Source organism: Microtus pennsylvanicus, chromosome 5 (assembly GCF_037038515.1).
Source record: "Microtus pennsylvanicus isolate mMicPen1 chromosome 5, mMicPen1.hap1, whole genome shotgun sequence".
Classification (NCBI taxonomy): Eukaryota; Metazoa; Chordata; class Mammalia; order Rodentia; family Cricetidae; genus Microtus; species Microtus pennsylvanicus.
In genome coordinates, this window is record NC_134583.1 from 67,689,747 (window position 1) to 67,712,190 (window position 22,444).

General features: G+C 44.4%; 1 protein-coding gene across 1 annotated transcript; it reads right to left on the reverse strand.

Annotated features, from left to right (window-relative positions):
* Positions 1-236: 236 nt before the first annotated feature.
* On the reverse strand, positions 237-18,359 carry LOC142849698 (eukaryotic translation initiation factor 3 subunit C). The gene is made up of 21 exons (XM_075972223.1): positions 18,238-18,359; positions 17,968-18,111; positions 16,166-16,231; positions 15,884-16,073; positions 15,151-15,276; positions 14,766-14,820; positions 13,872-13,978; positions 13,163-13,290; positions 12,294-12,453; positions 12,060-12,163; positions 11,076-11,217; positions 10,770-10,895; positions 10,369-10,462; positions 9,881-10,071; positions 9,418-9,642; positions 3,786-4,149; positions 1,084-1,243; positions 925-990; positions 751-838; positions 499-661; positions 237-404 (listed from the first exon to the last, which is right to left on the reverse strand). The coding sequence occupies exons 2-21, from the start codon at positions 18,066-18,068 to the stop codon at positions 322-324; spliced, it is 2,739 nt and encodes a 912-aa protein (XP_075828338.1). The 5' UTR covers positions 18,069-18,111; positions 18,238-18,359; the 3' UTR covers positions 237-321.
* Positions 18,360-22,444: the final 4,085 nt, after the last annotated feature.

Here is a 22,444-nt window from a genome sequence, read left to right on the forward strand (position 1 = left end):
GAGCAGGCAGTTCTCTTAACCTCTGAGCCATCTCTCCAGCCCCTGGTTCATATTCTTGTTAAACACGTTATGACATTTTCCTGAGAAGACTGAAGAGCAGCAGCCCTCCCAACTGACGAGCATGTAAAATTCATCCTGCATCTGAACCTGGCACCTATCATGGGGTGGAAACTCAAAAACATGTTTGGCAAATGAATCCAACACAGCTATATGGCAACAAGCAGACAACAACTATATAAATTCTCAACAGACCTTTAATGACTGGGTGAATTTAGGAATGAAAAGCTAAGTAGTCTGGTCACAGGAACAGAAGTGGAGAATTCAGTAGGCTGTCTGAGACTGCTGCTGGCGGTAGCCACCACGGCGCATATAGCCTTCATTTTTTCGGTAACCATCCTTTTGGTCTGCAGGTGAAAGATACACAGGAAAGAGGGGGTGAGTGAGTGGAGAGACAAAGGTTCAAGGATCCTCGGAGAATGGAGAGATGGAACCACTCACCTCGGAAATAGCCACCATAGGTTCCCTGCTTATGGTCAAACACCCGTTCGTTATTCTCCACTAGGCTGCCAAGCTTCTCAGCCAGCTGCAGAGCCAAGTTCTGCTGCGCAGTGGGCTCAGTACGGTGCATCACCACTGTCTGTGTCGGCTGGTCCAGGGAGGCCTGACAGGAGTGAGAGGGACAGGCAGGATATAGGTCAAACTATATTGCCTTCTTTGTGACCTGCTCAACCCACCACCTCTGACCCTCACCATCAGTTCTTCATTAATGATCATCTTGCTGATAATGGAGTGAACAGTGGGAAGATCCAGCTCGAACATATCTGACAGCGTCTCCATACTGGGGAAATAAGGCAGGAAAGAGGGCTGTTAGGAAGGAACCCCGCTGACAAAGCTGGGACTCTGGACCCCCAGAGCCCGTTTTACCTGATCGAGTCATAGACACTGCTGTAGGTAAAGAGGTAGGTCCTCAGTGACTCTTCCTGGATCTTCCTGTGAGGAGAGGGCAGAAAAGGTGAGGTCCCAAGGGAAGGAGACCAGCCAATTTTTTCCTTCCCACCTACCATGGTTTCTTCTACTGCTCACCGAACTAGCATGGTGCGAACTTTGTCAGCCTCAGGGAAAAGGTCCCACACTTTCCCATTCATCTTTTCATTAATGATGAAACTGTGACAGGTCTTCCAGTCACCCATCTTCATGGCCTTGGAGGCAGCAACCACATGCTCCCTCATGGATTCAGGAGGACCTGAAAGGAGAAGAATAAGGCAGGACTGAAACAAACTTGGGACCACGACTCCTGCCCACATGAGTATTGTTTAAGGAGAAACAGAGGCCAGAAGGGCAAATAACCGGACTAGAGACTTCCCCAGCACTCCACTGAGTAGCCACAGGACTGTACAAGTCACTTAATAGCTGAAGACACTGACTTTAGTGTGAACCAATCCATACAGATGTTTCAAAGGATACTGACTCCCTTGAAACTGCTGACGAATGGTTGCTGTGGATACACTCATATGCATTTTCCTAGGAAAAAGGCCCACAGCTTTTCATCAGATTCTCTTAAAGTTCCTTGCCCTTAAAAAGAGTTACTGGGTGGTGATAGAGCATGCCTTTAATCCCAGCAGAGGCAGACAGACCTCAGTTTGGTCTACAGAGTAAATTCTGTGACACCCAGAGCCACACAGGGAGCCCATGTCTTGAAAAACAAAACAAAAAGTCTAGGGGCTGGAGAGGTGGCTCAGTAGTCAAAGGCACTTGACTGCTCTTCCAGAGGACCTAGGTTCAATTTTCAGTACCTACACGGCGGCCCACAATCCTCTGTACTTAAGTTTCAGCAGATGCAACACCTTCTTTTTGCCTCTGTGGGACGTAGTGTGCGGGCATACATGCAGGCAAAATACACACACATAAAATAATTAAAAAGAAAAGGGTGTAAGATCTTGGGGCTGGACAGATGGCTTCTGCAGTTTAAGTGTTCTTCCTGCTCTTGAGCAGGACCTAAGTTCGACTGTCAGCATCCATAAGCATCTATATCTCTAGTTTCAGAAAATCTGATATCCTATTATGATCTTTGCTGGCACTTGTATGCATACGGTGCACATAAAGGCCCACAGGCAAAGACATATACACATTAAAAAAATGTTTGAGCTGTGTAAAATGTTTGAGGTGGTGTACACCTTTAAACCCAGCATGCGGGAGGCAGAGGTAGGAGGACCTATGAGTTAAGAGGCCAGCCTGGTCTAGAGTTAGTTCCTGGACAACTAGGGCTACACAGGGAAACCCTGCCTCAAAAATCAAAGCAAAAAAGCTTAACATATTTCAAATAGGATAATATTTACCAAGCTTTACAATTTTATTCATTTATGGTTTTTCAAGACAGGGTTTCTCTGTAGCTTTGGAGCCTGTCCTGTAACTAGCTCTTGCAGAGGAGGCTGGCCGCGAACTCAGAGAACCACCAGTCTCTGCCTCCCAAGTACTGGGATTAATGGTGTGTGCCACCACCACCTAGCAACCTTACTTATTTTTTTTTTAAATATTTACTTATTTATTATGTATACAATATTCTGTCTGTGTGTATGCCTGCAGGCCAGGAGAGGACACCAGACCCCATTACAGATGCCTGTGAGCCACCATGTGGTTGCTGGGAATTGAACTCAGGACCTTTGGAAGAACAGGCAATGCTCTTAACCTCTGAGCCATCTCTCCAAACCCCCCCCCCTTTTTAACCTTACTTATTTTTATATTACCTGCTGTGGGGTATTTGTACACTGTGAAGTTATATTGCTGTGATTGCTTTAATAAAGAGCTGAAAGGCCAAGAGCTAAGCAGGACTCCTAGGCAAAGAGGAAACTCGTGACAAATCTAGGTGTAAGACAGAGAGCCACCAAGAGACAAGAAGCAGGATAGGTTGGGGGCTGGAGAGATGGCTCAGTGGTTAAGAGCATTGCCTGCTCTTCCAAAGGTCCTGAGTTCAATTCCCAGCAACCACATGGTGACTCATAACCATCTGTAGTGAGATCTGGTGCCCTCTTCTGGCCTTCAGGCATACACACAGACAGAACATTGTATACATAGTAAATAAATATTAAAAAAAAAAAAAAAAGCAGGATAGGTGGTATGTGACAGAATATAGATGAATAGAAATGGGCATACACCTTTAACCCCAGCACCGTAGAGAAGGGCAAGTAAATCTTTTTGAGTTTAAGGCCAGCCTGGTCTATACCATAAGTTTCAGGTTGGGCACTATACATGGTAAGACCATGCACTAAAAAACAAAAACTAAAAAATCAGTGATTAAAGAAACCCATGTTAAGATTCTTGGCTGATAAAACCCTATTATGCTTGTTTTGGTCCAAAGATAATGCACATGAAGTTGAAAAAAAAGGAAAGTATTAACTGCACTAAACAGGATAAACCATTTATGTTCTCCGTACTGCAGATTTATCATTAGGTGAAAGGTAACAAAAATACTCACACATCATGTTTTATTACTTGATGAAAATCTAATAAATATTGTTTTATTGAGACAGGATTACTAAGTAGCCCTGGGTAGCCTGGAACTTTCATTGTAGACTAGGCTGATCTCACACTCACTATGTCTTGAGTAACAAATTATTATTTCTCAGAGACTGTGCCAGGCAGAGGAGGCATCAATATAAAATAGAAATCAAATGCAATCATCTTGTGAGGAAGTTATACCATCAACTTCTCTTAATGCTTACGGGCAAGCAAAGATGCCTGTAAACAAAGATCCACTATGTGTACAGACTCCAGAGTGTCACACTCACCAAGCAGGGGCTGCCGCTCGCCTACCCGCAGTTGGTGATGGAACTGCTTGCTGATCATGCGTCGTCGGGCATCACTCTCATGGGCAGCCATGTAGGGGATCTCCAGGAGCATGGCAGACACCAGATAAACACACTCCAGCAGTTCCAGGTTGATGTGCAGATGAAAGGGCACTTGTCGGCGTCGCTCTACCTTCTCCTGTTCCTGGTTGCGCTCCTGTAGGCTGCGTAGTAGCAGACCCTGCCCCAGAAGTTCCTTGGCACGACCGCTTGACTGGATATCCAGAAGGGCATTGTGTGCATCCTTTGTCAGGCCTTGGCGGAAGGCACAGATGCCCAGCTGCACCATGGTACGGTTATACAGGATCTGAGTACAAAGAGCAGAGGTGATAGCCACAGGCAAACTATTCATTTATTCAGCAAATACACATAAAGCATCTATTATGTTTGAGCAGTAGGCCAGGGCCAGAGATAAGGCCTATCTTCCATTCTAGAGGACAAAATTACTATGAGAATAATAATGTAAGCTAAGGAGAAAAATAAACTGAGGGGAAGGTTTAGAAAGTGAGTTTGTATGGTGACAGAGGCTGACAATCTGATAAAGGCTTCATTGTGAAGAATAGCTAAGAACTAAGAAGCCACCCAGATAAACACGGATAAAGTTCACACTAGAAAAAGGGAATGCTGGGCTGGAGAGATGGCTCAGTGGTTAAGAGCATTGCCTGCTCTTCCAAAGGTTCTGAGTTCAATTCCCAGCAACCACATGGTGGCTCACAACCATCTGTAATGAGGTCTGGTGCACTCTTCTGGCCTGCAAAAATACATACAGATAGACTATATACACAATAAATAAATAAATATTTTAAAAAAAGAAAAAGAAAAGGGGAATGCTGTGGTGCACGTGAACAACAAGAGTGACGTAGCTGATACTGGTCAAAGACCTTACCATAACCAGGGAGTGAGCGTGTGTAAAGCAGGGTCTAGAGACAGGAAGCCACGGGAAAGTTCTGAGCAAGCTGGTGATAAAATCTGACTCAACAGTGTTACTCTGGTTGTCATACTAAGAAACTCACAGAAAGACAAAGGGGACACGAAGGCGAACCAGAACGATGTTCAGGAAAAGGGGAAGGAAAGGACGATCTGTTAAGAAATGACAGGGGCTAGAGAGATAGCTCAGTGGTAAGAGAACTGGCTGCTCCTCCAGAGGACTGGGATTCAGTTCCCAGACTACATGACAGCTCACAATTGTGCACTCCTGTTTCAGGAGACACGGTACACTTAGACATACACGCACATAAATAAAAATAAATTAAAAAAAAAAGAAATGATCACACAGACTACAAAGAAAAGTGTGAAGCACGATTGAAAAAACTAAGAGACAGAAACTGGGATTTCAAACTGAAGGTCAGAAAAGCAAAAGCAGCCAGTCACTGGCCCTTACCTCAACCTCAGTCTGAAAATGGCGATCCTGCCTCCAGAAAACCTCAGAATGAAACTGAGACTGAGAGCTGTCTCCTCCCATTTTATAATCCTCTCTAGTTCTGGGATTAAGGGAGTGCACCACTACTGCCTGGTTTCTATGGTAAACTAGTGTGGCTACTGGGATTAAAGGTGTGTGTCATTGCTGCCTAGACTGTAAGGCTGGCCAGTGTGGTGTTTTACTTTTCTGGTTCTCAGGCAAGTTTTATTTATTAAAATACAAATGAAATGCCACTATAAAAATGACTTAAGAATCACACGTAACATGAAAGAAAAGAACCAGGCATGGGCCAGGCAAGGTGACACACACTGGCAATCCCAGCACTTGGTAGGCAGAGGCAGGCAGATCTAAATGAGACTTTGTCTCCAAAGAAAGAAAAGAGAACCAGCACTCAACAAGGCACTGAGAATTATGGTCAACGAGATGCAAAGATGTGTGGGCTTGCCACTAATCAAGACACAGACAACTGTAAACCAAAAATATGCAAGGAGGGGATTAAGGTTTCTTGTTTGAGGGTCTGGCTGTGCTTTGAATTTATAACCCTCCTGCTTTAGCTTCCCAAATTCTGCTGCAGAGATTATAGGCTAGTAGAACTAATGCTGCATCCCCCAGGTTGGGGATTAAATTTAGGGTCTTCTACGTACTAGCAAGTTTTCTACTACCTCTGAGAACACAGCCCAACAATAAGCTTTATTAACAACAATAATAAAAATATTAAGGGATCATGAACATAAATTAAAAAAACCTCAAAAAAAAAATATTACCAGACTGGGCAGTGGTGATGCACACCTTTAATCCCAGCACTCAAGAGGCAAGAAGAAGGTGATGTCTATGAGTTCAAGGACAGCCTGCTATAGAGTGAGTTTCAGGACAGCCAGGGATACAAAGAGAAAACTTGTCTCAAAAAACAAAACAAAACACTACTACTCGAGCTAAACAGACAGCTCAGGGGCCAAGAGCGCATACTACTCTCGCAGAGCACCTGAATGTGGTTCCCAGCACCCACATCAGATGGCTTACAATCTACCTCTTGCTTCAGCTTTGGGGAGCCTCTGGCTTTTTTGGGCACCCAAACTTATGTGCACATGCCCACACATAGATACACATGCAAGGCCCTGGGTTTGATTCCCAGAACGATAGTAACATGGAGGAATAGGACTACATTCCCAGCATTCAGGTGTAGAGGTAGGAAAATCAGAAATTCAAGGTCATTCTTAGCTATGTGGCAAGTCTGGGGTCAAGGCTACAGATACTGCTTAAAAAAATATTAGCAATTGGGGTTGGGGAAGAAAAATAAAGAAAGACTAGCAGGGCCAGATAGATGGCTCAGAGGGATAAATATTTGCCACCAACCCTGGTGACCTTAGTTTAAACCCAATGATCTACATGGTAGAATTAAGGAATCAACTCTTTAAAACTGTTCTGATTCCACATGTATGTGCTCATGTATACACCATAATAAATAATCAGAAAAACAAGTCCAAGTGTAGGATGGGGGACTGGCACAAGTTCCAGGCCAGTCTGGACTAGGGACTCACTGAAACTGCTCAAAAGCCAGGAGGGGTGGTGCACACCTTTAATCAAACTCCATCAATCAACCAATCTGTCTATCTGCCTGTCCTTCCATCAGTCCACCCCTGAAACTGTTGGTCTGGTATAATGATAGACAAAAATCAGGATCAGTGGAACAGAACAGAGAGCCCAGAAGTGCGACACTCCAACAGCCTTATGGTTGTTTTTGCAGTTTTTCACAAAACCACCTAAACAAAATAGTAGGGCAGGAAGTATTTGTTACAAATGATACTGGCACAACTGGGTATCATGTGAGCAGAAGAGAGAACCGACTCTAATCTCACACTGCATGAGAATATTAAGATAAACTTTAAACTTAAGATAAACTTATAAACTATAAGTCTAAATGTAAAAATTAAAACTACAAAAGCTTATGAAAGAAGATAGGGAAAAAAGGTGAAAATACCTTCCTGAATTTTATTTTTATATTTCTCTCCTTTTTTTTTGGTTGTTCGAGACAGGGTTTCTCTGTGGTTTTGGAGCCTGTCCTGGAACTAGCTCTTGTAGACCAGGCTGGCCTCAAACTCACAGAGACTCACCTGTCTCTGACTCCCGAGTGCTAGGATTAAAGGCGTGTGCCACCACTGCCTGGCCTATTTCTCAGTTTTTTTGAGACCAGGTTTTTTGTTGTAGCTTTGGCTGTTCTGGAACTTAATCTGTAGACCAGGCTGGTCTCGACCTCAAAGATGCCTAAAAGGTGTGTGCCACCACTGCCCAACTATTTACTTTTATTTATTTAAAATCTTAGGAGCTGGAGAGATGGCTCAGCTCAGGGTCCTGAGTTCAATTCCCAGTAACCACAAGGTGGCTCACAACCATCTGTAATGAGATCTAGTGGCCCCTTCTGTCCTGCCAGCATATATGAAGACAGAACACTGCATACATAATAAACAAACAAACAAATAAACAAAATTAAAACAATCAAAAATCCTTAAGCTGGGCATGGTGGCAATATGCCTTTAATCCCAGCACTAGGGAGGCAGGTGGATCTCCACGAATTCAAGGCCAGCCTGGCCAAGTATAACACAGTGAAATCATATCCCTAAACAAATAAATAAATGGATGAATGAATAAATGAACAAATAAAGTACTCTGACAAAAAAGCACAACTAAGACAAAAGAGACAAACTACAGTGTGGAATGAAATATCTGAGCTTTGATAAGGGGGTGGTCATCCAGACAGACGTGGTGGTGCAAGCCTTTAATCCCAGCACTTGCACAAAGATCTTTGTGAGTAATGAAGCCAGCCTGGTCTACAGAGTGAATTACAGGACAGAAAAACCCTGCCTCAAACACCCCAAAGGAACGGCCATCCAAATATAGAATTCCTACCTCTTCATAATAAAAACATAAATACTCAAATGTAAAAGACTAAGCAAGAGTTGGCTTTTCATCAATGAAATAAAAGAATAAAGAGAAGATACTGTCTAAACCACCACAACTGGGCTAGAGAGAAGGCTCAGCAGGGTATGGTTCACTTGCTGTGCAAACGTGAGGATCAGCATTTGAATTCCCCAGAACCTACACAAAGCTGGATGGAGAAGAGTGCATTTATAACTGCACCGCTCCTACAGGAACAGAGGAGATGGATGAACTCCTGGGAAGCCATGGGTCAGCATTAACAAAACACCATTGTAGCCGGGCGGATCTCTGGGATTTCGAGGCCAGCCTGGTCTACAAGAGTTAGTTCCGGGACAGGCACCAAAGCTACAGAGAAACCCTGTCTCGAAAAACCAAAAAAAAAAAAAAAAAAAAAAGAAATAAAGAAAGAAAAACACCATTGTTTTAAAAAAGGTGAAAGGTGAGGAGGACCCACACCTGAGATTGCCCACTGACTCCTACACATGTCATAGCACACACATACCACCACACGTACTTTAAATTTAAAACCACCATTATAAGATAGGTTTACTAAATGGAAATGTAAACCGGGCAGTGGTGGCACACACCTTTAATCTTAGCACTAGGGAGGCAGAAGCAGGTAGATCTTTGAGTTCAAGGCCAGCCTGGTCTACAGAGTGAGTTCCAGGACATCTAGGGCTACTCGAAGAAACTGTGTCGGGGAAGGGGAGAAGAACCTAAATGTATAAACGTATTTCCCGCTTGCCTTAAATACACACAAAAGGGGATCTACACCTCAAATATGGCTTTTGGTAATTTATATAAAAAGTTCTCAAAATGTTGCTATGCCTTGTCATGAACTCAGCTAATTTCACTGTGATAGTGTCCCAATAGAGCAGTTATCTAGGTTCCTTTTTCCTCTAGTTGAACAACTGCTTCAAAATCCTTTTCATCTTTCTAGAAAAGATCACCTCCTAATACTTTAAATCCACACAGTAGACAAATAAATATTGGCTGAACCCAAATCTAAGCAAATTATAATGTGGGATAGCACAAATTTTATGTCCATGTGTGAAAGCATCAAACAATGCTGGGATTTGGAAAAGACCAAGCACCTGTCTGGGTCTGCACTAGCTAAACAGGTGATAATTCTTATTGAGTCTATTTACCTAACAGAGGACAGCGGCCCAAGGCCTGGCTTCTTCTCCTTCACCATGAAGGCCAGAAATCTCCCCCACCTACCTGCACTGGTGGATCTGCATGCTGAATGTTATCCTGTAAGTGGCTCATGAGCATGAGGTCACGGGCCTGATACCAGCGGGAGTGGAGAGCATGATGGTAGATATGGCAGAGGATGGCACAGGTACGGATCCGGTCTGTACGGTCCTTGGCATAGATGTATTTGCAGAGTCTTTCCATCAACACAGCTGAGTCCTCACCCTCATTTTCTGCCTGGTCTTGCTCAGACTAGAAGAATGGAAGATATCAGTGATGGCTATCCACCAAAGACCATGGCTTTAAATAGCTGAGGCTCCAGCAACAAAACATGGAATTCTTCCCAACCCCAGTGCAATCTCTCCAATTCCCTCCCTATCCTACTTCAGAAGTCCCCTGGGAGACAGAAGACTTACCATCAAGATCTAACAGATAAAGAGGACAAATTCACACTTCTCTCACTCCTCACATGATTGCCAAGTGGTCTCACCTTTGAGGACCCTTCAGGAGGAGTAAGCTGACGCTGATGGGCCTTGTAATCGAACTTGTAATAAGTGTGCAGGATGCGCCTCAAGTAGATCTGGCAGATTTCCTCAGTGGTACCTTTCTCCTCCAGGTAGCGCTGCACACGTTCAATGATGGCACATACTTGTGCCTCATCCTTCAGGTGCTCCACATACTCTGGTAGGGAGGATATCCACACTCATCTCAGATGTCAGTACTGGCTTTCCCAACCATCTGTCTGCAGTCTATCCAACCACTCTGATTTGCCCTCTACAATTACACCCTGAAAACATCACCCTCTCCCATGAGCTTACCACCTCACTGCTTAGGAAAGTATCTGAGTTACCACTCTGGTCAACAAGGACTATAAATCTAACACTTGCCTCCCCAGGGTTGCTCTTTCACTCTGACTTTAATGCTTATAAAACCTCTAAATTAGTATGACCACCAAAGCCCCTGTTTCCTTAGGCTTACCTTGGGAGTGAGGATCAGTATTTTGCATTATTTTGGTAAATTCTTCATCCATTCGCTCCACCAGAGTTAGGATGCAGCCGCGTACACGCAGTGGCTGAAGGATCCAAAGAAGAAACACATTAATCCAGGGTCCTAGCCTAAATTCAACTATTTTTTTAAAAAAAATTTATTTATTAATTATGTATACAATATTTTGTCTGTGTGTATGCCTATCGGACAGAAGAGAACACCCGACCCCATTACAGATGGTTGTGAGCCACCATGTGGTTGCTGGGAATTGAACTTATGACCTTTGGAAGAGCAGGCAATGCTCTTAACCTCTGAGCCATCTCTCCAGCCCCTAAATTTAACTCTTGTCTCCACCAGGCCTTCCCAGTTATCCTGCCAATCCTTCCCCTTACCTGATCAAAATTGTTTAAGTTCTCACTCTCTTCCAAAATGTTCTCTCCAACAAAGATGTTGGAATGCGCAACCAAGATATCCATCAGTTCATTGATGCAGTCCAGGCACATCTGCCACATCTCTGGCTGTCGAGAGATGAAGGGACAAAGTTAAAGAATAGATAAATGTTGTTTCTGAAGAGCTATTCACCAAGAATCACAGGGCCTTCAACAAGGCTGTTGTGGGCCCCAAACCTTAAAACTCTAGGTATTTCCTCATGAGCCCCCCCACACCAACATAATCCCGTACGCTTCTGTTGTTCTCACCTTCATGTATGTGGCCAGGTTAGGGTTGTAGTCGTAGAGAGAGGCAATGATATTGAACTTGATCTTGACAATGACACCCTCCCCTAGGTTGTTTTCAGAAGCAATTTGAACCAGCAGCTGAAGCAATTCAATCTGGGTAGCACTGGAGGGTCACAGAACTGGGTAAGGCTTTGAAGATAAATCTGCCAGTCTCACTTATGCAGGCTATCCTTTCAGACCAGCAAAGCAGCCAATTCCACATCTTTACCATCTGTGTATGTGCTTCTTGTTTATTTATGGGTTCTTTTGAGACAAGGTCCCACATAGCCCAGGCAGACCTTAAGCATGTTATGTAGCTGGGAAAACCTTCAACTTCTGATTCTCAAGCCTTCACTACCCAAGTGCTGGGATTACAGCTCTTTTTATGTGCTGTCAGGATTCAAACCCAGAGCTTCATGTATGCTAGGCAAGCACTCTACCAACTGAACTACATCCCCAACCCTTGCTTCTCTTTTAAATTCCCAACAGAAACAATGGTAATGCCAGCCATCCTGAAGTGCTATTTACAAAAGGTCTTGATTATTTTCATCTTTTTGGTTACCTAATAACTAAAGACACGTATCATTTCCATTTAATTACTGTAACAGAAGTTCAGTAGTTCAAACTTATAAAAAGAGCATGCAGCAGAAAATGGACAGGTATGCTCCCAGTATACAACCACATATAATATTCTCTTAAAACAGAATAATTTCCACATCAATGTTTGTGTTGTAAAGAAAGCTGTCAAAAGAGGACCCTAAGAGAGACATGCATGGATCTACACAGGAAGGAGAAAAGACAAGATCTCCCGAGTAAATTAGGAGCATCGGGGTCAAGGCAGAGAGCAAAATGGGAGAAGGGAGAAAGAGGGGGGAGCTTAGAAAAATGTACAGTTCAATTAAAACAATTAAAAAAAAGTTGTCAAACTCTGAAAACATAGCCATGGGCCAAGGCCACAAATCTCACCGGTCTGTTCCCTTCTTGCCTCTAGCCTGCAGAATCTCATTCAGTTTCTTGATGACGACAGCATGAGTAATCTCAGTGCCCTTGGCAAACATTTTTGGTTTTTCCTGGGCAAAAATATATCCTGTCATACATACATCAACAGAAACCTATTCTTGCTTTAAGCTCCTTCCCACTCCAACAAGATGGAACCTGTGCACCTTCCTAAATCAGTCTCCTTTAGTCCAAAACCCTCACCTTTACAAGTGGCACACCACCACGGACTCTTTCCCACTCCCCGCCTTCATTGTCTTCCTCTTCCTCATCCGGGCGCTTTATCTTCCTATCATGCTTCTTCTTGGCTTTGTCCTCCCGTTTCTTCTCAGCTGCTTTTTTGTCCTCCTCTGTAGTGGGTGCCCTGACAGGAGACAAGGGAGATGAAGAATGAATCCTCTCCTCGCCCCACCTCTTAGGCCTCCTTCTCCCCACAAATGCTGGGGTTACAGATATACACCAATATTTAATTTATGTATTGCTTAGGGATCAAACCCAGGGCCCCCTGCATGGCAGGTAAGCACTCCATCAACTGAGCTACAAACCTAGGCCCAAAACTAACTCGCACATATGACAAGCATACTCATTAAGTTGAATTCTCTTGGTCTAAAGTGACTATAAATTATATCAACAGCTCTGACATAGAACTTCTTGTTCCTGTTCCTTGACTTTGCCCCTTATAATAAATAATAATAACTAGAATCTTTTTGAGTTAGCTTGGGATTATGTGACCCGCGTCCTCACCCCCTTTTCAGTAACACTGAGCCACTTCCTACGCTACCTCAAACATCTGTCCTGGGAGACAACTCGAGACTGAAAAGGTACAGCTTGTCCACTATCACATAACTAACAGATGCCTAAATCGTGAGTTTTGTAATGAGAATGTGGTTAAGATTCGAACTACAAATCCTGTATTTTCAAGACAAGCTTTGTGATCAGGCACTAGAATCTTAAAACCGGCTATAAAAGGGGAGCAGTGGGATTCCATGAAAACAAAGAGCAACAGCCTTCAAAATGATTATAAAGGCTTTTCTACCCTCTCACTGTAACGCTCAAACCCATGACTTCCTTACTTTTTAAGGAACTTTGAAGCCAGAACAGTTTGTTTTCCTTCTTCTTCTTCTGAGTCTGAGTCAGAAGAGGTAGAGCTGGTGTCCCATTCCTCATCATCTTCAGAATCTTCAGAGTCCTCATCATCATCCTTAGAGGAAAGAGAGGATCAGGAGAAAACAAGAGACCTTCTCTGCTCTTGCTGACACACATTCCAGGCATTTGATTACCAGAAAAAGAGCAGTTACTGATAGAACCAAGATATTACATAAAACTGACCACTAAAACTCTCGAGATCATAAATTACCCCAAGAGGTCAGGTGATGGTGGTGTGTGTCCTTAATCCCACCACTCAGGAGGCAGAGCCAGCTGGATCTTGTGAGTTCGAGGCCAGCCTGGTCTACAAAGTGAAGTCCAGGACAGACAGAACTGTTACACAGAGAAACCCTATCTCAAAAAACCAGAACACACACACACACACACACACACACACACACACACACACACACACACACACACACACACAAATTATCGCAAAGCAAGTACCACAAAGCTCCCCAGCACAGTGCTGGGCCTGGCAGCTAGATCCCAATTCACCTAATGTTCCAATCCAAATTCCCTAACTTTCACTGAACTGTGAACTGCAAGATTTTATTAGATCAAGTTTCTTCTTCTAAGGACCCAAATAACCTCTGGCAGCAAATCACCTCCCAGTCTAATTCTGGATCTTACTTCCATCTTTTTGAGGAACTTTCGGCTGTCTCCAGAAGATTCTTGTTTCTTCTTCAAGAAAGCTGCAGCACTGACTCCATCATCATCCTCATCTTCATCGGAAGAGCCTGGTAGGAGATGGGAAGAAAAGAGCTAGAACATTAAAGAGCAAGACTGAAATGAGAAACTAGTACAAAGGAACCCATGACTTTCTAACTATCAGTGAGAGGAGAGTAATTTAAAAATGGAGAGGCTTGTGTTAAGGCTCTGCACAGTCTAAGGCATTAACTGTCGATGACCCCTCTTCTCTGTTTTGAAAACCTGACCAGTTCTCAGAATCGAGAATGGGGAATCTTTTGTTTTAATTAAGATGGAGACCTGTTGATGCGCTTCACATCCTTGACATCTGTCCAATGTCTGGAAGTGGACGTGCATACTGGACCAGGTGTTTGGACGATTGCTGATGACTGGGCAATGAACCCCTTTGTTCCTAAGGCTTAAAATCTTGCCTCAGAATGCCTCTAGCTGCTGCTGTTTCAACCCGGGAGAGACATGCAGTCAGATGAATGTAAGCCTGTGCCTGTGATGTTGTACTGGTGATGCATATTCCCATGTTGTTCCAGTGATGTGTATGTAAGGCCTGGTCCAGTGACATTTACTGGAATGTGTATTTCCATGTTCTGGTGCTGTATACAGAACGCCTAGTGGTAATTCCCGGGTGAAGCACCCTGTCTTGGGGGTTTCCCACTCTATTCCTTTGTTTCAGTTAAGCTTCTTTATAGAGTAAATCTCTCTCTTTACTAATTTCACATCTCGTGGAAGTTCTTTCTCACGGATCGAATCAAAAATAAAAGTCTGCATAGCAAAGTGGGTAAAATTATTCTTACTATCTGCAATCAAGTGATCTTCTCTCACCTTCTGAATCTTCCTCATTCTTCTCTGCATCTTCATCTGCAGACTGTTCAGGGTTCTGCATTGAAGAAAATCAGAGAATTCAGGATGCCTACCATAAACCAGGCATGGTGGTGCACACCTTTAATCCCAGCACTCAGGAGGCAGAGGTAGGCAGATTTCTGAGTCTGAGGCCAAGCTGATCTACACAGTGAGTTTCAGCAGAGTCAGAGCTACATAGTGAGACCCCCATCTCAACCACAACAAAAAAAGCCTGTTAAATCTAACCAATCCTCCTCACACCTGTGAAGTTTGCTAAGGCTTTCTCTGGCCACGGCACCATGTACTAGTACTGAGTTTGGTCACAGGATCATTTTCCTAGTCTGAAGTTAGCCTCGAGCTGACTCACCTGCTTGTAATTTGTGATATGTGACTCAAAATCTCGGTTGTATTTTCGGATCTTCTGCCGCAAGGTACTCAGAGCCTTGGCATTGTTCTTGTTCATCTTCTTTTTCCCTTCTTTATCTTCCCAAAGCTAGCACGGTAAGAAAGGAAGAACAGGGATCCAAGACTGTGGCATTTTCCAAAATTCAGGCTTTATAATCACATTTTGGGATCTTGCTATCTAGATACCACCCAAACCATCTATTAACCAAGACTGTAACTTAATAATGCCGGGGACTGAACCAATGCAAGTGTGCTACAACTGACCTGTATCTCCAACACTAACTAACACATGTTTTTGAAGATTCTTTATATATCACGACTACAAATACAAAACCATAAGTAAAAGGTGATTAAAAAAACAAAAACAAAACACAGCATGGGCAGTGGTGTTACACCCCATCAATCCCACCACTCAGAGACAAAGGTAAGTGGATCTCTGAAGTTGAGGCCAGCCTGGTACACAGAGCCAGTTCTAGAACAGTCAGGGCTACAGAGAAACCCCGTCTCAAAAAGACAAAACAAAACAAACACTCCATAAATACAATAGAGCTCTTGTTAAAAAAAAAAAAAAAGGTTTCTCCTCTGCTTTATCTCATTTTTTATGAGAACACGGTACTGTATGTAATAAGGCAAAGAACCCCGAGGAGGAGCATAGCCGGGGTTGCACCCTCCTCTGTATTCTCACGGAGTCTCACCTCATTAAGATAGTCCTCAAGGTCAGCCAGGATGCGGATATAGAATCGGGGGACACCTTCCTTATCCACAATACTCTTGGCTTTCCCATATGCTTTTCCCAGGAGCTCAAACTCTTCCAGACACTTGGTGACATCTCGAATCTTCATGGCATTACGGATGGTTCGTATAAGGTTGGTCAGCTCCTCAAACCTAGGCAGCGAGTTCAATACCAGATTGGTTGTTTCTATCATGGAGAAAATAACATCAGAACTCCCTTAGTACAGAGCCTACAGTGGCCTCACCTCTTGTCCTTGGCACTTCGGACAACTCTCTTTGTATCCTCCTCATCTTCACTCAGTAACAAAGGCCTGTATGGAAGAAACAGAGACCATTAACCTTCATTCTTATCTATCGTGATTCCTTTTCTCAGAAGAACCAGGAAGAGAATTAGAGCATCCACAATCCTCTTTTCTGATTCTGCTCTTCATACTCAGCTTAACAGCCATAACTTTTTCAACATGGCCCTAAGTCAAACCCACACAGCAGCTGAAGAGTGTATGTATATACCCTACGAAACTGGTTACAAATGGGCATACATGGCTACAGAAGCACCTAAGAAAGAAGCAGAGAAAAGGTACTTCGACCCTAACAAATGGAAAAGCCTTCAAGGAGCTGGTACCTGAACCAGGTCCTAAAAAGAAACATCTTGTAAAACAGGACAGGCCACTAGTAAAGCTTTAGTGGATTCCAGGGTGGTGGTGGCACACACCATTAATAAGAGCATTCAGGAGAGGAGGGTGGATTTCTGAGCTTGAGGCCAGCCTGCTCTACAGAGTGAGTTCCAGGATATCAGGGCTACATAGAGAAATTTTTTTTTTTTTTTTTTGGTTTTTTGAGACAGGGTTTCTCTGTGGCTTTGGAGCCTGTCCTGGAACTAGCTCTGTAGACCAGGCTGGTCTCGAACTCACAGAGATCCGCCTACCTCTGCCTCCCGAGTGCTGGGATTAAAGGCGTGCGCCACCATCGCCCGGCAATATAGAGAAATTTTGTCTGGGACATAAATAAATAAATAGAACCTTTTGCAGCTGGATAGATGGCTCAGAGGTTATAAGAGCATTGCTCTTCCAGAGGTCTGAGTTCAATTCTCAGCAACCACATGGTGGCCCACAACTGTCTATAATGGGATATGATGCATTCTGGCGTACAGGCAGGAATGCAGACAGAACACTGTTTACATAATAAATATTTCTTTAAAAAGTTTTGAGATGGGCCAAAGTATTCATTCACAACAGTTAATATTTTAAAATATTTTTTGTTAATTTTCCCTGATGGTTTTTCACTTTTGAACAGTTACGGAATTGTAGTCACATGAAGGTTATATAAAGATTTTATGTGTGTGTATAAATGCATATATACACATAGTTACATATAATACTACATTATTTTATAACATATCCTCATCTACAGTTCTTCATAAATCTCTGTAGAGATACATAAATAATAATATTAAAACACTACAGGCAGCCTGGCGATGGTGGCGCACGCCTTTAATCCCAGCACTCGGGAGGCAGAGGCAGGCGGATCTCTGTGAGTTCGAGACCAGCCTGGTCTACAGAGCTAGTTCCAGGACAGGCTCCAAAGCCACAGAGAAACCCTGTCTCGAAAAACCAAAACCAAAAACAAATAAAACACTACAGGCACACAGGAAAATAATTGAAGCTTTGAGAACTTTAAAAATTTTCAATTTGCAGAGATGGGGGTTAAGACAGTAAAATAAAGGCGAGCACAGCAGCGTTTAACAACTTGCACGCAGACTCCAACAACAGGACAACAGACCAGACACTGCGCGGCACTCAATGTTTCCGTGAATACTACGTCACTGAGGGCTGCTTGGTGGGAAGAGTTTTACCACGCCTAGTGCGACGCAGACAGGGAGAAGAGGACACAGACAAGGCAATGTGGGGACGGAATCTCAAGATGCAGGCGTCTGATGCAACACCAAGAGGCGGGAATCCTCGGGTCCTCAATCCTCGGCACCGCGGCGAGGACTCCCAAAGTCGGCAGCCGCCAGGAGAGCTGCCCTCCGCAGACGCCCCCAGCTCACCGTTTGCCGTGGGTCCCCGAGAAGGGCTTGGTGTCTAGCTCCTCCCCGGACAAGGACGACTCGGACTCACTGTCCGAACCAGTGGTGAAAAACCGCGACATGGCGACGGCGCTGCTGAGGGGCCGAGGCTCGCGCGGCCGGAACCTGAGGAAAACCGCGGCGTCAGGGCTGGCGGACAACCGTGGCGACCACCTCCCGACCCCGACCCGGTTCCGCCTGCACACCGCCCCCCTCGCCCGCCGGGGAGCACGCGGCCTAAGAGACACAAACCAGCTGTGCGACGGACTCCCCGGGAAAACACGAGTCAGCCCCGACGACGGAAAAGGAACTGATGCCTGCGTCACTTCCGGGAAGCGCCAAAGAATGAGTCAAATAACTACAATTCCCAGCGGTCTTTGCACTATCTATTTGCCGTGCGGGCTCTTTGATTTGCTGCTTCCAAAAACCGCTGCCCCTAGGCTGTAGGACTGAAAAGAGAATGCGGTTTCTGCCTGATGGTTTATGTCTGTAATCCCAGACTAGGGAGGCTGAAGCAGGAAGATAGTGGGTTCTGTAGAATCCTCAAAAAGTCACCAGAAGACCTCCAGTCACAATGCAATCAGCAACAGCATTTATGATACCACATGCAGGTGGGGTCGCAACGACCCAGAGAGGAATCTGTCAGCTCCTTGTAAGCATAGCTGTGGGGCTGGAATAGCTTGGTCACACAGCTGACGTCACAGGCTTCATAAAAAACAGTTGCCTGAATTTACTGGGAGGCAGCACTGGATTCCAGGAAAAGTCATAAGCTGACGTCATTCAGAAAAGCCCAGCATCTAAGGGAAGTAACTGACATTCCAGACCTCTCAACTGTTAGATAAGATCACCAGTGTCCTTGAGTCCAGTAAGGACCTATTCCCCTTTCCACATAGACAGCTTTAGACAAATTAGGGTCCTGAACCCTGAAAATCCCATCACTCCCAACAACTATTATGATAAAAACCCTATCCTGCCCAAGCTGGTCACTCTCTGATCTCCTACTCCTACTTAGGACACACGGAGGCTACAGGCTCAAGCTTAAAATAAAGGTTCTTCACTTTAAGATATGGGATTCGGTCCCCATGGTGATCTTTTGGGAGGTACCCGATCTGGGCATAACATAGCTACAGGAATTTTAAAAGCCATGTGATCATTCTACTTAGGATTGACTTATGAAAGTGGCAATCATATTAGTATATTACTAATTGGTTAAGTCTGGTCTGGACATGTCCCAGACTGTCATTTTTTGGTTATCGCCTGTGTGTGTGTGTGTGTGTGTGTGTGTGTGTGTGTGTGTGTGTGATTTAGCCCAGGCCAAGTGTGTATAGGAATTGAGGCCTAGGTCTTAACTGTGTTTTTAGGGACCTGCCATGGTACTTGCCTGGCCCTCTCTGTTTTGAGACCAGACTGGATCAAGAAAAGTGCTCTGGCCTCCCATCTGATCTTCAGAGTAAGAATCTAAGGGCAAAATGAGCCTATACTAGCCATAGGACCCAGGAGAAAATTCAGCCGAAAAGGCACTTGTCACCAAATCTGAGAACCTTAGTTCTCTGGGGTCACAGAGTGGAAAAGGAGAACAGACTACTGATGTTTGTCCTCTGACCGATCTCCCTCTCTCCATCTCTCTAAATGTAATGAAAACAATAATAAAAATACACCCTCACATTCAGCCATTATTTCATGCATACTTGTTAACGAAATGTTTTCTGTGACTGAGCAGTGGTGCAGGCACAGGACACAGCTGTGAGTAAAAGTGAGCAAACTTAAACGAATTCACATGTGTGTTCAGGGAGGAACTACTGCTCTCCCAGGTGCTTTCGGCTGTGGAAAGACAGTGATTTCACAGCCTCTGTCGAGTATTCCAACAGTGATGTGATCATCTCTGTAGGATGCGCTGAAAGAGGAAATGAGATGTCCGAAGTTCTTCAGGACTTTCCGAGCTCACTATGGAAGTTGAGGGTAAAGTAGAGTCAGTCATGGAGAGGACAGCACTGGTGGCCAATACCTCCAATATGCCTGTAGCTGCAAGAGAAGCTCCTGTTTACATCCTGGAATTACACTACCAGAATATTTCTGTGACGAGGTGATGGGGGAGTGTCATATGTCAATCTGTTGATTTCATTGGCTAAGCAATAAAGGAACTGCCTTGGCCCATTTCATTGGTTAGAAGATAGGTGGGAGGAGTAGACAGAACAGAATGCCAGGAGGAAGAGGAAGTGAGGTCAGACTCGACAGCTCTCCTCTCCAGAGCAGACGCCTTCAGAGATACGCCATGCTACCCGCTCCAGGGAAGACGCACGCCTTGCCCCAGCTCCGACCCAGGATGGACTTAGGCTAGAATCTTCCCGGTAAGCGCACCTAGGGGCGCTACACAGATGATTAGAAATGGGCCAGAGCAGTGTTTAAAAGAATACAGTGTCCGTGTAATTATTTGGGGCATAAGCTAGCCGAGCCAGGCGGCTGGGGATTTGGGGACGCAGCCCCGCCGCCGCCCCTTATTACAACAACGAGGGCCACCACATCAATATCATGGCTGACTCTACCTCTAGATGGGCTGAGACCCTCAGAGAAATCTCTGGTGGCTTAGCAGAAATGCCTGCAGATAGTGGATATCGTGCATATCTTGGTGCCCAGCTGGCCTCTTTCTATGAACGAGTGGGCAGAGAGAAATGTCTCGGGAACCCTGGAAGAGAAGGAAGTGATAGCATTCTAACTTGACTACAAGTTTGTTTATTACTATAGATGACTAACTACTAACCACTTGGGAGGATGAGGCAGAAGGAGAAACCTGGGCTACATGGTAAGACCTTGCCCCAGTCAAACAAATAGCAGTAAACCTCACACACATTCACCCACCCCTTTTGGGGCTCATCCCAAATCAATAATTGCAGTGATGTGGGTAGCAAAACACACATTTCCATCAAAAGCAAAATCACCCTTTTCTTTTTGTTAAAAAAAAAAAGTGAATTGAAAGAAATTCTGAGCCAGTCATGGCAGCATACACCTAAATTTCAAACCTTCAGGAAACTGAAGGTTCTCAAGTTTAAGCCAGCCTGGACTTCATAGCGGAATTCTGGGGATTGAGAACAAGGAAGGAAGACTTCATTTGCTGATAGGGTCTTACTGTGTAGCCCAGACTGGCCTGTATGCCCAGTCCCCCTGCTCCAGTCTCCTGACTGCTGGGATTACGCCCGCACCAGTCTGCTGGGCATCTGTGCCATTTGTTTTCTATCCTCTCTCTGCTCATCACTCATAGCCCTCCAAGCTGCAAGCCTACTTCCTTCTCAATACGTCATTCTTTTTATGGCTGAATATTATTTCATTGCAAGGCTATGCAGCTATATTCATCCATCTGTTAATTGATGGACATTAGGATTTCAGGGTTTTTTTTTTAGTATGAACAATGCTGTTATAAACACTTACACTGGATAACATCAAGGAGAATTGCTAACTCCTTTACCAGTAGTGTATACTCACTACACCCTCCCCAGTACTTGCTATTCTGTGTGTGTGTGTGTTTGGCTAGTTTTGATTTTGTCTTGTTATAGCTATTCTCACTCTGATTTTGATTTGTATTTACACTATTGGTAAAGATGTTAGACATTAAATCTTTTTTTGTTGTTTCTGTTTGTTACAGGAAGTCACACACATGTGAAAGATTTAGAGCTGTGGTCTTGTCAGGCTTGGCGGACCACCCCTTTAACTGCAGCACTCCAGAGGCAGAGGCCAGAGGGTTTCAGAGTTCAGGGCTAACCTGGCTTATAGAGCAAGTTCCGGGACAGTCAGGGTTACAAAGAGAAACACTGTCTTAAAAAAAGAAAAGACTAGAGATAGGTGTGGCCTTGTTTGAGGAGGTGTAGCTCTGGATACAGGCTTTGAATTTCCAAAGCCTGTACTTTTCCCAGTTTCTGTCCCTGTCTCTCTCCATCTGCCTCTTTGTTCCATAATCTCTGAGCTCCTGCTCCAGTGCTGTTCATGCCTGCCTGCTGCCACACTCCCTGCCTGATGGTCATGGACTCATGACGGTCAGCTCTAAGTAAACTCTTTCTTCTGCAAGTTGCCTTGGCCATGCGTGTTTTCTTCACAGAAACGGAAAAGTGATTTAGTCCTGGAAGCTGCAAAGGCATATGCAAACACATAGACTAGCACTCGGATCAGAGAGGTAAGCGCACAAACCCACAGACCAATGCACACAGCCAGGCAGGCAAAGGGAAAGCCTCAGGCCTTTTTGTGTGCTGTGTGAAAATGTATTGCTGTTATCGGTGTAATAAAAAGCCACATGGCCGACACCTAGGCAGGAGGTATAGGTAGGACTTCTGGGCAGAGAGAGGAAGGAGAACAGGAATCTACGTATGGGGAAAATGCCAGGAGACACAGAGAGGAAACAGGAGGTGCAAGATGGAAGAGAGGTAATGTCATGTGACAGAGTGTAGATTCATATGAAAGGGTTAATTTAAGT